This window comes from Manis javanica, chromosome 4 (genome assembly GCF_040802235.1).
Source record: "Manis javanica isolate MJ-LG chromosome 4, MJ_LKY, whole genome shotgun sequence".
NCBI classification, from domain to species: Eukaryota; Metazoa; Chordata; class Mammalia; order Pholidota; family Manidae; genus Manis; species Manis javanica.
The window spans coordinates 128482031-128494726 of record NC_133159.1 but is presented as its reverse complement, the minus strand read 5'-3'; the positions used below and the strand labels follow the sequence as shown (position 1 = coordinate 128494726).

At 47.6% G+C, this 12696-nt stretch overlaps 1 protein-coding gene across 7 annotated transcripts in view; it reads right to left on the bottom strand.

Annotated features, from left to right (window-relative positions):
* MYH10 (myosin heavy chain 10) overlaps nucleotides 1-12696 on the bottom strand; it is a 162297-nt gene that overhangs the window by 15373 nt on the left and 134228 nt on the right. For all 7 annotated transcript variants that reach the window (XM_073234837.1, XM_037027111.2, XM_037027112.2 and 4 more), the window contains 7 exons: nucleotides 11921-12058; nucleotides 11319-11442; nucleotides 9706-9877; nucleotides 8344-8556; nucleotides 5045-5189; nucleotides 3411-3617; nucleotides 849-953 (listed from right to left, as the gene is read on the bottom strand). In XM_073234837.1, the coding sequence (XP_073090938.1) occupies nucleotides 849-953; nucleotides 3411-3617; nucleotides 5045-5189; nucleotides 8344-8556; nucleotides 9706-9877; nucleotides 11319-11442; nucleotides 11921-12058 (1104 nt within the window). The remainder of the gene's footprint in view (nucleotides 1-848; nucleotides 954-3410; nucleotides 3618-5044; nucleotides 5190-8343; nucleotides 8557-9705; nucleotides 9878-11318; nucleotides 11443-11920; nucleotides 12059-12696) is intronic.

The window sequence follows — 12696 nt, the reverse complement described above, 5'->3', positions numbered from 1 at the left end:
TGGTCTGGGACGCCTCCCCGCTTGTATCTCCTGTACCTCACCCTTCAGGAACCCCTTCCTCTCCATTCTCCTGCCCCTGCCTCAGTTCAGGCACTTGGCATTTCTCATGGTGATTACCTCACACAGTACTGGGCAACCCCTCAATTGTTTGCTCTTCATACTTCTGACTGATTAATTTTTCTAAGATGTAAATGCAAACATGTCTTTCTCATTACTTTCAGACTTGAAAATTTTCAAAGGCACATACAGAGCTTTCTGTGTGTGATCTGGCCTATGCCTCTTTCTTTAGTCCCACCAACGTGGATGTGCCTTGTCACAGAGTAGGCCACAGTCACACTCAGCTTGTCTCTAACTGCCCAATTATTCCACTGTCTGTTTGTTTGAAATTCTTACTCCTGTATCCCAAGCACCTAGCCCAGAACCTGGCAAATAAACACTCATATAAAGTTTGCAAATTTAATAAAAGTAAGATGTCAAACTCCAAGAAAAAAGTGCTCCACTATTTTCATTATCATCAGAGTCATTTATCTAACTTCTGTCTGACTTAAAAACATCCTAACAAATGTGGCCACATCCTAGGCAGCGCCCGTTGGTGCCACCCAGAGCTGCCTCCTAGACTGCCGCCCGGCTGCCTGACAGGAGCCAACAAGGGCTCGGCCTCAGGACACTGAGTTTCACAGGAGACTGCCTGAGAGCAGGGCCGGTTGTGGTGCAAGTTGGTTCCAAGTAAAAGTACAGTGTAAAATCAGAGGTGAGGAGAACGCAATTCTGGGACCAGCATGTTTTACTGATTTACAGATTACAGAAATGGTAGCATTATTAAAGGCCCCTTGGGGCCCCTAGAATACCTGTGTATCCTGAAGTTGAGACTCAAGACTAGCTGCATCCTTAGCAAACTTAATACCCTTCTTCTCTGCTTCTTCCAGAAGAGTTGAGACATTATCCAGTTCATTCTGCCAGGAGGAGGGGAAGATTAAATTTAACTCAGCAGTAAGCACACAAAAAAGGTCCAGGATCACGGCTCTTAAGGGCTCTTAAGAAACTACCACACTCAGTTAAGGCACTCTTTCACCACCAAAGGTCAGCTGCCGCCCAACGGTGCCCAGACCGCAGGCACCAGACCAGCCACCAGAGGCAGATTACGCATCTCTCCTATTGAAAATCTCTCCCTGTTGTAACTGGACAGCCCACACACCGACAGTGGTTCACCTAGCTCGGGTTTAGTATTTTGTTTTTTATTGTGAAGAGACAAAGCTTGTATCATATCTTCTGAAAGGGTGACTGCTATCCTATGTGAAGTGGCTTTAGGTTCAGTGGGTGTTTTATTTTGATCCTTTTTCAAGCTAAGATGCATATGCTTGGTGGGGGGAAAGTATATTCATATTCTTACAGACTTGAAGATGATTACAGAGAATCAGCAAAGTTTAAATTCTAGTATTCACAGCCCAAACTCTTTTTATGCTTTAAAAATTGGGTACTACCTACCTATCATGAATATTTAGCTATTATAGTCAGACTTTATGAATCGTGGTATATATTCTTTCTTTTTCCTCCTCAATTAATGATGACTCTAAAATCACCTTCCTTCCAGCTCCTAGGGTACCAGACCTTTCATGATTTTTTGTGAGGACAGTGGGTACTAGAAGTGGGGGGCCTTGGAAGGGGCAGCAGGGCACCCCGTTGCTCTAGTTTGTCCTCTAGTCATGTTAGCAAAGGGAAGGCACACAGAGGATATATCTCTCTCTGCACCTCAAGCCAACACTGGTTCTGGTTTTACTTACTTTAACGACATCCCTCAGAGAGCCCACAGTTCATCACTCCTGGCCACAGTGCGGGGAGAAGGGCTCATCAGAGACCTCATCCTTCAACTCTAGCTCTTTACACTGCTAGGAAAGTTGCCAGAGGGAAGTGAGCCACTTAGCTTCTTTCGAGCCTCACATTCCTCCTCTACCAGATGCACCCCGGGGGTGGCGTGAGGATGAAATGGAAGAACACACACAAGAAGCCTGGCATACACCTTGTGCAGCCCCGGTGCCCCACGGGCAGCACCCATCTCGCTTCCCTGCCAGTCACGGGGTTAGTTAACAAGGGCGTTTTAACATTTCTTTTAGGAATCCCTCTCAGGATTTGTGAGGGCAAAAACATGTGTGCACACACACACTCTGTACATTTGGTGCAGAAAAGAGTTAACAGAGGAGGCCTGAGACTCCTTAGAAAGGTTTGCTTGTGATGTTGGCCCTTGGCTGCCATCTGGGAGCTCAGATTTCAGAAGGGCTCCTACCGTTCCTTAAATAAGATGGCTCACCCTGCCAAACTGGTCATGTCAACTCAGTGGTTTACGCTCAACACCTGCTTCCTTCGGGGAGCCTGCAGTTTGGGTACGTGCGAGGCAGAGGGCGCCTATGGGACCAGCCCCCAGCAGGACCCCGGGCACTGAGTCTGTATGAGCATCCCTGGGGGACCACACTTCCCACCCGCTGTCACTTGGGGCCAGCGCGGCCCATGTGTGACTGCTCTGGGGGAACAGGTGCTGGAAGCTCAGGCCAGTTTCCCCAGGGCCTCGTCCCAGGCAGGCACTTGGTCCCTTTGCTGATTGTTCTCATATCCCTTTGCTATAATCAATCACTGATGAGAACAGGGCGACATGCTGAGTCCTGGGAGTCTTCCTAGTGAATCCCCACCTGAGGGTGGCCCTGGATCGATGACCTAACACAGTTCTGTCCTTTCATTCCAGTGCAGCAGGACATGATGTACATCTTTCCTCACCTATAAAAACTCTACTATATTGTTTTCACTGGGTGTAGATAAGTATTTATCTTGAATATTAAAGTTACTTCCAATTCTAATATACACATTTCTACAATGAACATTTTTTAAGTTGAATCTCTGTGTATATCCTTAATTATCTTCCTAGGATAAATTTGTCGACATGAATTTCTTGGGTCCAAGGGTATCACATTTTTAAGGCTTGTGACACCATGACTGCCTGACGGTCCTCTAGGGATGGCTGTGCTAATTTATACTTCAACTAGCAGTGTCCCAACAGTCCAGTTTGAGCAAATCTTCAGTATGATTTTTGAAGGTATGAGGTTCTGCTCCTTGTTCCTGTTCTCTTACTGACTAGACTAATGGGGAAGCTGAAGCAGTGCTTAAAGTCATTAAAGAACTGGACCCACAATTCAGAGTGGGACTTGAGAGGGTTAAGTTCAACTCATGCTTATTCTTAAATTAAGTGTTTAACTTAATCAAACACACCAGGGACCCAGACCCAGGCATGTTCACTTGGGATGCTGTTGTCAGGCATTTGCAGCACATTAGCCGGGGGATTCGTATGGCCACAGGGGGATAAAACGGTAACTACGGACATGCCGCTGCGAGGTGTACCCACAGTAAAGGTTTTCCAGGCTCACCTGTAACTTATTTGCTCTCTCGGCCAGTTCCACCCTGAGCCTGTCTCCCTCCGAGACCTTAGCATGGAGCTCCTGGACCTGGGCGTCCAGTTTCTTCCTCTTGTGCTCAGACTCAGCCTTGACCTGCTGCAGCGCCTTCACCTCGCATGCCAGCTCCTTGTTGTCTGTCTCCAGACCCTGCTTGTTCTTCTCCAGATTTGCTTTGAACTAGGAGAGGGAGGGGGAAAAGCAATTTACTAGTATTTTTGTAAGACTCTATAAAAAGCACTGTTTTTGTATCTGTAGAATTGTGCCTTCCATACAATGAGTCTGCAGTCAATGTTTGCGGTGTGAATAAAAACATGTCATCCTCTGCACGTGAAGATTTCTACAGAAGGAACAAGGTGTACACACTGCTTATCACAGCAGATAGAGGTCTCTCGGGCCCACTGCACTGTATAATTGATCCATGCCCATCCAGGGTGGGGGCGACAAACTGTCTAAAGAGTAAATCATTCATTCATATCATCCTTCATATAAAGCAAGTTAGTTAAAAAACATTTTTTTAAACAAAGAGTTAAAAAGCCCGTGGCTGGGATAAGATTAACACAGGGACATGTCTAAATCACATAAGGTAGTATGTACCATGAATAACACTGTATGTTGGTGCTCACACTAGGCTGGGTCTCTGCAGGGACTGCCTCAGGGGTGTTGTGGGACTTACACTGGGCTTTCAAGACAGTGTACAGAGGGTCACATGGGGTTGGGGCCAAATGCCTGGCTTCAAACTGCCTTTCTACTTATTAGTTATGTGGTCCTGGCTTAGTTTCCTACTGCTACTGGGCCTCAGTTTCCTCATCTTTGGAATGAGAATGAAAGAGGCTACCCCATAGGGTTGCAATAAAGGTTAAAGAAGGCAAGGCACATAGAATATTAAGCACAGTGACTGACACTAATGTGAATGTCTAATAGATGTTAATATTGTCACTATGTAAATTAAAAGGGGGCATGTGGACAGGCAGAGCAGAAAAATTGGAAATCAGAGCAAGAACGAAAAGCTTGAATGAAGGGATGACTGGGAAATAATGAGGCAGAGGAGGCTGCCCAGGAGGATGGTTTGGGTTACAGGGTAAGTGAAATCAAGTGTCATCAGCACGGAAAGCCTCTGAGATACAGGAGAGGGAAATATGACATGAATGGCATGTGAATGTGCATGGTGGCTTGAGACAGACCAGAGGCAGGGAGGGACAAGGGAGAGTGAGTCTAAGGAAAACCTGCAGTATCAGCAGGACTTGGGGATTTGCAGGTAGCAGAGTGAGAGAATGACTTCAGACAGTTCAAGGTTTTTAGCTAAGAAATAAGGAGAAAGATGGTATTTTAGTGAAAGACACTGGGAGGAATGTGTGATTTGAGACAGTAGCTGGATTCATCCACCTCTTTAAAAAAACCAAATCCAGGGCAAATGGCTCTTCTTAGTAAGCAGAGCGCTTTCAGAAAGCAGCCACCTGTGGGCTATCGGCTCCCCGTAGCCCACCATACACTGTGCAAAGGCTGGGAATTAACCAGTACTGACTGGGTGGGAGGGTGGAGTAGTCTAAGACACAAGTCTGTCTGATGGCTGAGCTTCTCCGGGCCACGTGGCAGGGCTCCCTTACCCTTTTAGCCTGTTCCAGTTGTTCCGAGAGCTCCTCCAGGGCTGTTGCGTGTCTCTGTCTCATGTCCTGGATTTGAGCTTCATGGTTCTTAGTTTCCTCCTCAAGAGCCTTCTTCAGCTCTGCCACTTCTTGTTCACGTTTTGTACTAGAGAAACCAGCTCACAATTAGGTGATTTGATTAAATTAAACACATGTATTTTTTAAGGTGCTGTTTTTGTTTAAAATTTTTTTAACTTCTTTGTCAACTTAAAATTTTGTCAAATTCTTTGATCATTATTTGACCTTCTATTTCACAACAGGCTGGCATGTCCGTTACTGCACTACCGGGAATACTTTCAGAACCAGCCCAACTTCCATTCCACATCTGACCTACAGTCAAGACACAATGTAACATCCTTTAGGGGCTTCTGACTGTCCCCGGCAGTCTGGTTGCACTGTGCGTCAGGAACTGGTTAACATAAGATACCGAACGGCCTGCCAGAGCAACAGCAGACATTTCAATAAAACTGGGAAAGGGTAAGTCCTGGAGGGGCTTTCAAAGCTGGTGGGCAGTAGAGGCCAAATCAGCGAGGACACTGCACTCTGACTAAGGCAAGACTTCCCTGACATGTGTGTGAAATCACTGCACTTCACTCACTTCCTCCCCAAACTACCAGGAAACAGCTTACGCTTGGAGGAGGGATGGGGAAATTAGAAGGCAGGTGGGAGGGCGGCATGCCTCGTTCAGAGAGCGTCTCCAGATGCGAGAGCACTGCAGGTACGATGTTCTCACATAAACATGCTTTGTCTGACCTGCATTTAGAGTAGGAAGTCACTTTACTATTAGACATCTACATGGTTTCCTAATGTTTTTACCTGGTTTAACAGATACAGGGTAACTTGAAAAACTGGTTATTTCACAAATAGAGACTTCACTCCACAAGTCACTTCTCAAATCCATCCATCTGAGCGTCATCTTTAACTGAGGCACACAGCTAGGTAAAAGACTGACCAGAGAGGGCAGTACCACTCCTGGAGCAACACCGAAAGTTTTAAACTGTGACTTTACAATAATCCCAAAGCATGGCTGGGGCAAGCTTGCTCTATAGTTTACAAAATGGAACGAGTTAGGACAGGAGCTTAGGTGCTTGTTCTGGTGTGGGCACATTTTCCTTTCAACCAGCAAGTACTGAGCTCAAGAGCATGAGAGCAGCTGTGCCAGGGGAAGGGGCCCAAGTGGCTGCCGGCTGTGTGGCGGAATGGAGGCAGGCAGCAGGAGTCCCTTCAGGATTCTTGGTGGTCCAGCCTAGCTCGGCTCAAGGTCACTTGAGGTGAAAGGCAGCACCGGTCTGGCCCTGTCCTCTGCAGTCGTCAGTGCAGAGAAAGGAATAGGTGGTGGGGAAGGCAGAGGACAGGCCACTGGGATTCCAGCCCAGCGAGTCCGAAAAGTCCCTCGAGGTCATGTCAGCTCACCTGGGGGCGGCGGCTGTCATTTATGGGGGTAGTGGCTCTCTCCTGGGTCAGGGCATTGTCTTTGGAGTGAATAGTTTTACTCCTAATCCCTATGTGAAACCAATGGTTAAAGGACCCCTTCACCTCCCCCCTTCCAGGCTAAACAACTCAAGTTCCTTTAGTCTTCTATCCCAAATCCGAGAGAGAGTTAAATGCTGCATCCCCTGAGGACTACCCGATTTGCTGAGGACTCTGAAACCCATCTTGGGAAGCACACCTCAAGGAAGGACCAGTGGGGAGAAGAGGGGGCTTGAGAGTGCAGCAAGGGTGCAGTCCACGCAGACGCCAGCACGCAGCAGTGGGAGTCCCACGCGAAGCAGGACGGGCGAGCGCTGCACCCCAGCATGCCCACTGTCCTGCCATCAGGCACACATCACTGCACTGCCTTGCTCCCCTTCAAGAGCTGAATGAAGAAATGATCAGAGCTTTTTTTCTACAGTTGTCAAAAAATCAGCTGTGAATGGCTGATTTAATGGTTTCTGGATTTTTAAAAAGCAGGTATTTTAAAGAGAAGGCCAGGACTTAAAACTGCTAAGAACAGGTACTCAGCTGAGGTGGGGTATGAAGCCTCTAACTGCCTGGCTCAGACGGGCTCCACCTCTGAGGGGCACAGCCTCTGTACTGCCGTTGTGGCCTTTCATGCCCATGAGCCAAGCCCCTGACATGGCATTAGGCTCACTGCCTCCGCTTCCTCACCGAGCGCTCCCAATGCCCACGATCCGACCGCAGGCCCAGGGCCCACAGCGACCTTCTCTGTGGGGGAGGAGGTGTCAGTCTCCAGGCCCTGCGCCTGGAAAAGCTCCCCTTTGTCCTCCAGGGAAGAGCACCACCGGCTCACAACGCTGTGCCCTCCTGGTTGCTGCAGGTCACATCCTACGTCCCTGACCACCCTGTCTTCACTGAGTCCTCCCATCCTGTTTTATTCCCGGCCTTACCTCAGCCACCTTCTCAGTGATGCTCTTCTCACCACTTGCACCCTGGCGCAGCTGGCAGGGGCCGTGCACGGGTGTGTGCATGTGTGCGTGCCAGCCAGGGCAGCCTGTGGGCCTCGTGCACCTGCCAGCTTTAGTCTCAAGGAGGGAGCAGATGGCCAAGAAGAGGCCAAGACAGCCACCTAGGAGACGACAGCTCAGCGGCTCATGTGACAATTGTATCTACATGCCAGCAGGACCCACAGGCCAGCTGCTCGGCCTGGTCCTCTCCCTGGCTTGCTGCCAGAGCCCCATGACTGTGCGTGCTGACGGGTGCACACTCCTCTCGGGCTGCGCCTGTCTCCTTTCTCCTGCTAGTACCTGGCCGCTGGCTCGCCTGGTACAGCAAACGCCTCTGCCCGATGAGCACTTCTGCATGCCTGTGCGCACCTTTCTTTGTGTCTCTGTGAACTTGCACTTTTTCTCGTCTGTTGCCGACTGTTGACCACACTGTGGGTGCTGCCAGCGGATGCCCGGCCACCCAGCGTCTCTAATGTTCCTGCGTCTGTCCTGTCAGTCCTGTGTTCCTCTCTCTCGGCCCGTGTGGCCCTCTCCCCTGGCCCCTCTGTGCGTATTGGCCCTGCCTTCCCATGGATACCTACACTGTCTGTGGCTGAGTACACCTTGCTCTGCGCATCTGCCTCGTCTGCTGTGAGCTTCCTACGTGGAGGCTGTTTTGTTTCTAATCACTGCTCTTTTGTTATTGTTCCACCTGCCATCATTTCCAGGACGGAGAGTGGACACTCAAAAGGATAACACAAAAACACCCACCACCCGCAGCGGGCGAGCGCACAAAGCCTCCGCCAGGGGCACACCAGGGGCCGCTGCTGCACTCACCGTAGCTCCTGCTGCGCTGCAGTCGTGTCCAGGGTGTCCTCCAGCTCTGTTTTCAGAGCTTCCAGTTCCTCACTCAAGTCCCTTTTCTGCTTTTCTGCCTTGTTCCGCGAGGCCTTCTCAGACTCAAAGTCTTCCTGCAGCTCCGCGATTTGAGCTTGGAGCTCACGCACGACTTTAAGTGCGTTATTCTTATGGAGCGTTTCATCGTCACCCCTGTGAACACAGCTGGACGTCAGAAGTACGCAGACCCAGCACGAGGCCGTTTCCCAGGTGAACCAGCACCACTCTCCCCACGCGCCTCTGCCCCAGGCCAACCCGGCCAGCTGGAGGTACCAGGTAAATGGCTGGAAGGCCCCAGAGCTGGATCAGGGTGGGCCGAACTCCCTTTCCAAAGGGCTGACATCTTCCACGAAAAGGGAAGACAATCTCACTTTAATAATTAGAATATTTTTTAAGATGCCCTTTCAATTAAAACGTTGTTATGATTAGAACACTGCACAAGGTAGCCATCTAGTCTATCAAACTGGCACCAGCCTGCAGGGAATCAGTGAAGTCAAAGACGTTCTTGGAACGCAGGGGCAGAGCCGTGCCTTCACACCTCCCGCCCACACCGCAGCTCTCCTGTAGCGCCCCCTGGTGCTCACGTGTGTGGTTTAGCGTCAGGGATGTTTCTGACTGGGAGGAGCTGGGATGCTTGAGGTGAGGTTGGGGCAGTGGAGAGACATGAGAGCGAACAGGGGGGACTTTAATTGATTCTGGCTCTCACTTCTGCGAATGAAAAAGCAGAAAATCTGGCAGAAGTAAGGGTAACAGTGATAGAGGACAACGATATCTATAATTTTCTTGGTTGTAATAAATTATAAATTAAACTCACAGTCCCTGACTAATGTAACCAAATAAATATTCTTTATAAAGAAATGAAGTATTAGATATAAATATACACTATATGATTTCCATCCTAAAATGGAATGGTTTAGAACTGAACAGCAAATCCTGTTACCTGGGGGAGGTGATACCATTTCTGAAAAGTGGTTTCCTCTAAACTTCTAAAACATCCTGAAATTAACCTGTGAGTGCAGAAACCAAAACATTTGTTATGGTAAAAAAATGTGTTCTGGTGTGAATTTCCAAGGATTTCATGATACAACTAACAATTTTTAAGTGTGAATACTGATCATGGGTAGTTGCTGTTCTGACACAAATCATGTGTTTCTGGGTTTTTCAGGGTCCTGTGTCACACCTGACAATGAGGAGGCTAGCCATCACCCCCCCAGGGCTTTTGCCCGACCCCAGGCTGGAGGCACTGTGCTGAGAGGAAAGCCCTCAGTCACACACTGAGCCCAGGGTGCCCGGGCTGCAGACCTGGCCAGGGCGCCCTGCAGCTCCTCCTCCTTCTTGGCCAGCTGGACCTTGAGCTCGTCGATCTGAGCCTGGAGCTCAGCAATCTGATCCTGCAGGTCGGTTGTTTCACCGTCAAGTTTTCTTTTGGCCTTTTCCAGTTCCTGGCGAGTCTTCTCTTCCTTCTTTAAGCGTTCTTTAAGGTAAGATGCAAGAAGCTCTTCAACATACTGGATGAAATATAAACTGACTAAAGCTGAAAACAAGTCATTTCATTTAAAAGCATGTCATGGCCTTGGTAACACTGTGCCAACAGCTCACATCTTCATCTGACACCCATTAAGATCAAACTGAACGCAACATAAATTAGTGGGAGGATGATATTTTAAGGAAGAAATTGGGTGGATTCAGAGGATGTCTCTTCATGGAAGTGAGCCCACATTACAGAGCCGAGTGACTGGAGCCTTCTCCTGTCACACCCACCCAGGGCCCAGGCTGGGAGAGGGGCCGAGCAGAGGCTAGGGCAGTGTTGGTAACTGCTTGGCATCAGGAGTCCCTGGCTTGAACCAGGACTGCAGGTCCCCAGCCCCGAGGGAGAGAACACAGAGTGGGCAGAGAGGGTTATGTAGATTTCCACCTTCCCCTCTAAAATTCTGCAGTGGTCCCTTGTTTAGTTTCAGTGGGCCTGTCCATTCAAATGCTCTGCTCACAGCCATGTAACCTGCTGGCCTTTGTGCTGTGCAACTGGAACCAACAGTGGGGAAGACGAGACTGAACGCACAGTCTGGTCCAATGGAGAAAGGAGCAGGCAGGGCTGCTGTGCGGGCTCCCTGGGCCCAAGAACCCATGTTGGCAAAACGGTTTATGAAGATCAGTTTGTACTGGCAGCCTCTCTCTGTCTATACCAAACCACTACAAGGACACAAAACCCTAAATAATTTTTAAGAAAGCACTCGTTTCCCCCTACTGTAAAAGCAATGCCTCAAGGAAGCGTGGTCACAGTCCTGCAGGGGCTGCACAGACTGGGCAGAGCCCTGCTCTTCCCTCCTTCCTCTGATGCATGTGCCAGTCTCCAGCTGCTGGTCAGAGGACACACTTTATAAGCTCTTTCCAACTTTCACCCTCTGTTCTTATTTCTTTCACAGAAGCAATGATTCATGTTGCAAAAATTCTAGGATTTCTAGATTTCTAGACATTACTTTTGCCACTGGCATGAGAAACTGTGACCATCAGCAGTCCTCAAGTCCCTGCCACTTTTTATGTCAGCAGGCAGTCCCTCTGTGAAGTGAAACCCAGGCACTTTCATGCGGTTTTTAGATTAAACACAAAGTTTGATGGCCTGTATGACTCAAACTTAATTTAGATCCCACCTATGTCTACCACAGGGCAATGTATTTTACCACAGGACTGAATTTAAAGTAAAAGTTTAAAGATAATTTAGTGCCATGCCACCATGAATACTTAGTGACTAGACAATAACTTCTAATAGGTCTGTGTTAATAATTGAACCCAAACTGATTAGTCATCACCATGTACATTGTCTATTATTATTATGTTTTGATTTAAGTAAAATCTAAACACTTACATATCCTAGTCTTAAATTTAACTTAAATCCTAGTCTAACACCAAACACTAACCTTCTAGATCTGAGATCATCACTTCTTGCTTATTCCTGATTTTGGCCAAGTTTTTTGCTTTTTCTTCCTCTTCAGCCAGCTGAGAGGAACACTCAGCAATTCGATCTTCCATGAGTTTCTTTTCCTGAATAGAAAAAACTGACTGCTTCAGAATAGGCATTCAAAATGACAACTGGGGCTTGGTATGCTGGCACTGCCCCCAGCAGACCGTATACCCCAGAAGGCGGACGGCTCACTCATTTTGGTGCCGACCCCAGGCCTGGCCTTCAGAGTCTCGCAAACAGTGCTGAACGTATGAACGCTGGCACACACGGGAGACCGGTCGTCTGTGGGGGAGTGACAGGTGCAAGTCAGACATCGCAAGGATTATAAGCACATCTGGTGGATTTAAGAAATTAAATAGTTTCGGTCTTTAGAAGGCTATATCGGAGAGACTTAGGGAATTAAGTAAATTAACTGAAATCTTCTTGAGAATTTCCTGTTTCCTTGAGCCACTTTCAGTGAGTGCACCAACGTAACTATTTACCATATTTTAAAATCAACTTTGTCATGGAAACATTTACAATACTCTAAAATTAACTTTGTAGTGGAAACAGTCTTACTTTGATAAATTTGGAATTTTGGTCCTCAAGAAGCAGAATCTCCTCCTCCATCTTCTTGATTTTGGCCTCTGCCGTCACCTTTTCCAGCTGCAGCTTCTGGCGGGCCCCTTCCTCCTCATCCAGCTGCTCCTCCAGGTCCTGTGGAAAACACACAGTCTCCACACTTTCTCAAGATCCCACCACACATCACCAACCAAAGGAATGCACGTGAACACGAAATACCAATTTTCGATTTTAAAAATGGGAATTAAAAAAAAAAAAGAAATGTGGTTACATGAAACAAACATTTACATCCACTACAGGTTAAAGTTCCAACTAGGCTAATCCTTTGGAAGCCAACGTGGCAAAGTGCAGCAAGCTCTGAAAATGAGCATTTCTTTTAAACCAGCAATTTCAGGAAATAGTCGAAGATGTGTTTTATATGAAAAACTTACTAATAAAATGTTATTTATAATACTGAGGAACTATGAACATACTATAAAAACTGCTGTTAATTAAAGTTGGTTGTAAAATATACCTACAAGGACATATTTGTTTTCTAAATAGATTATTTGATGTGAAGCAAGCATTTCATGTGAAGATATTAAAATCTGGAGTATCAAAAACATAGGCTGGGGAGATTGGGAGATGACTTTGGGTGTCTTTCCCCTATGTGTGTGGAACAGTATTACTAAAATGAGCACATCCTCTTAAAGAGAAAAGAGAATCAAAACCGTTTGATAAAATCACCAGGGAGAACTCACTAGTATTGGTGTTATTTTAGATCTTCTGCATAT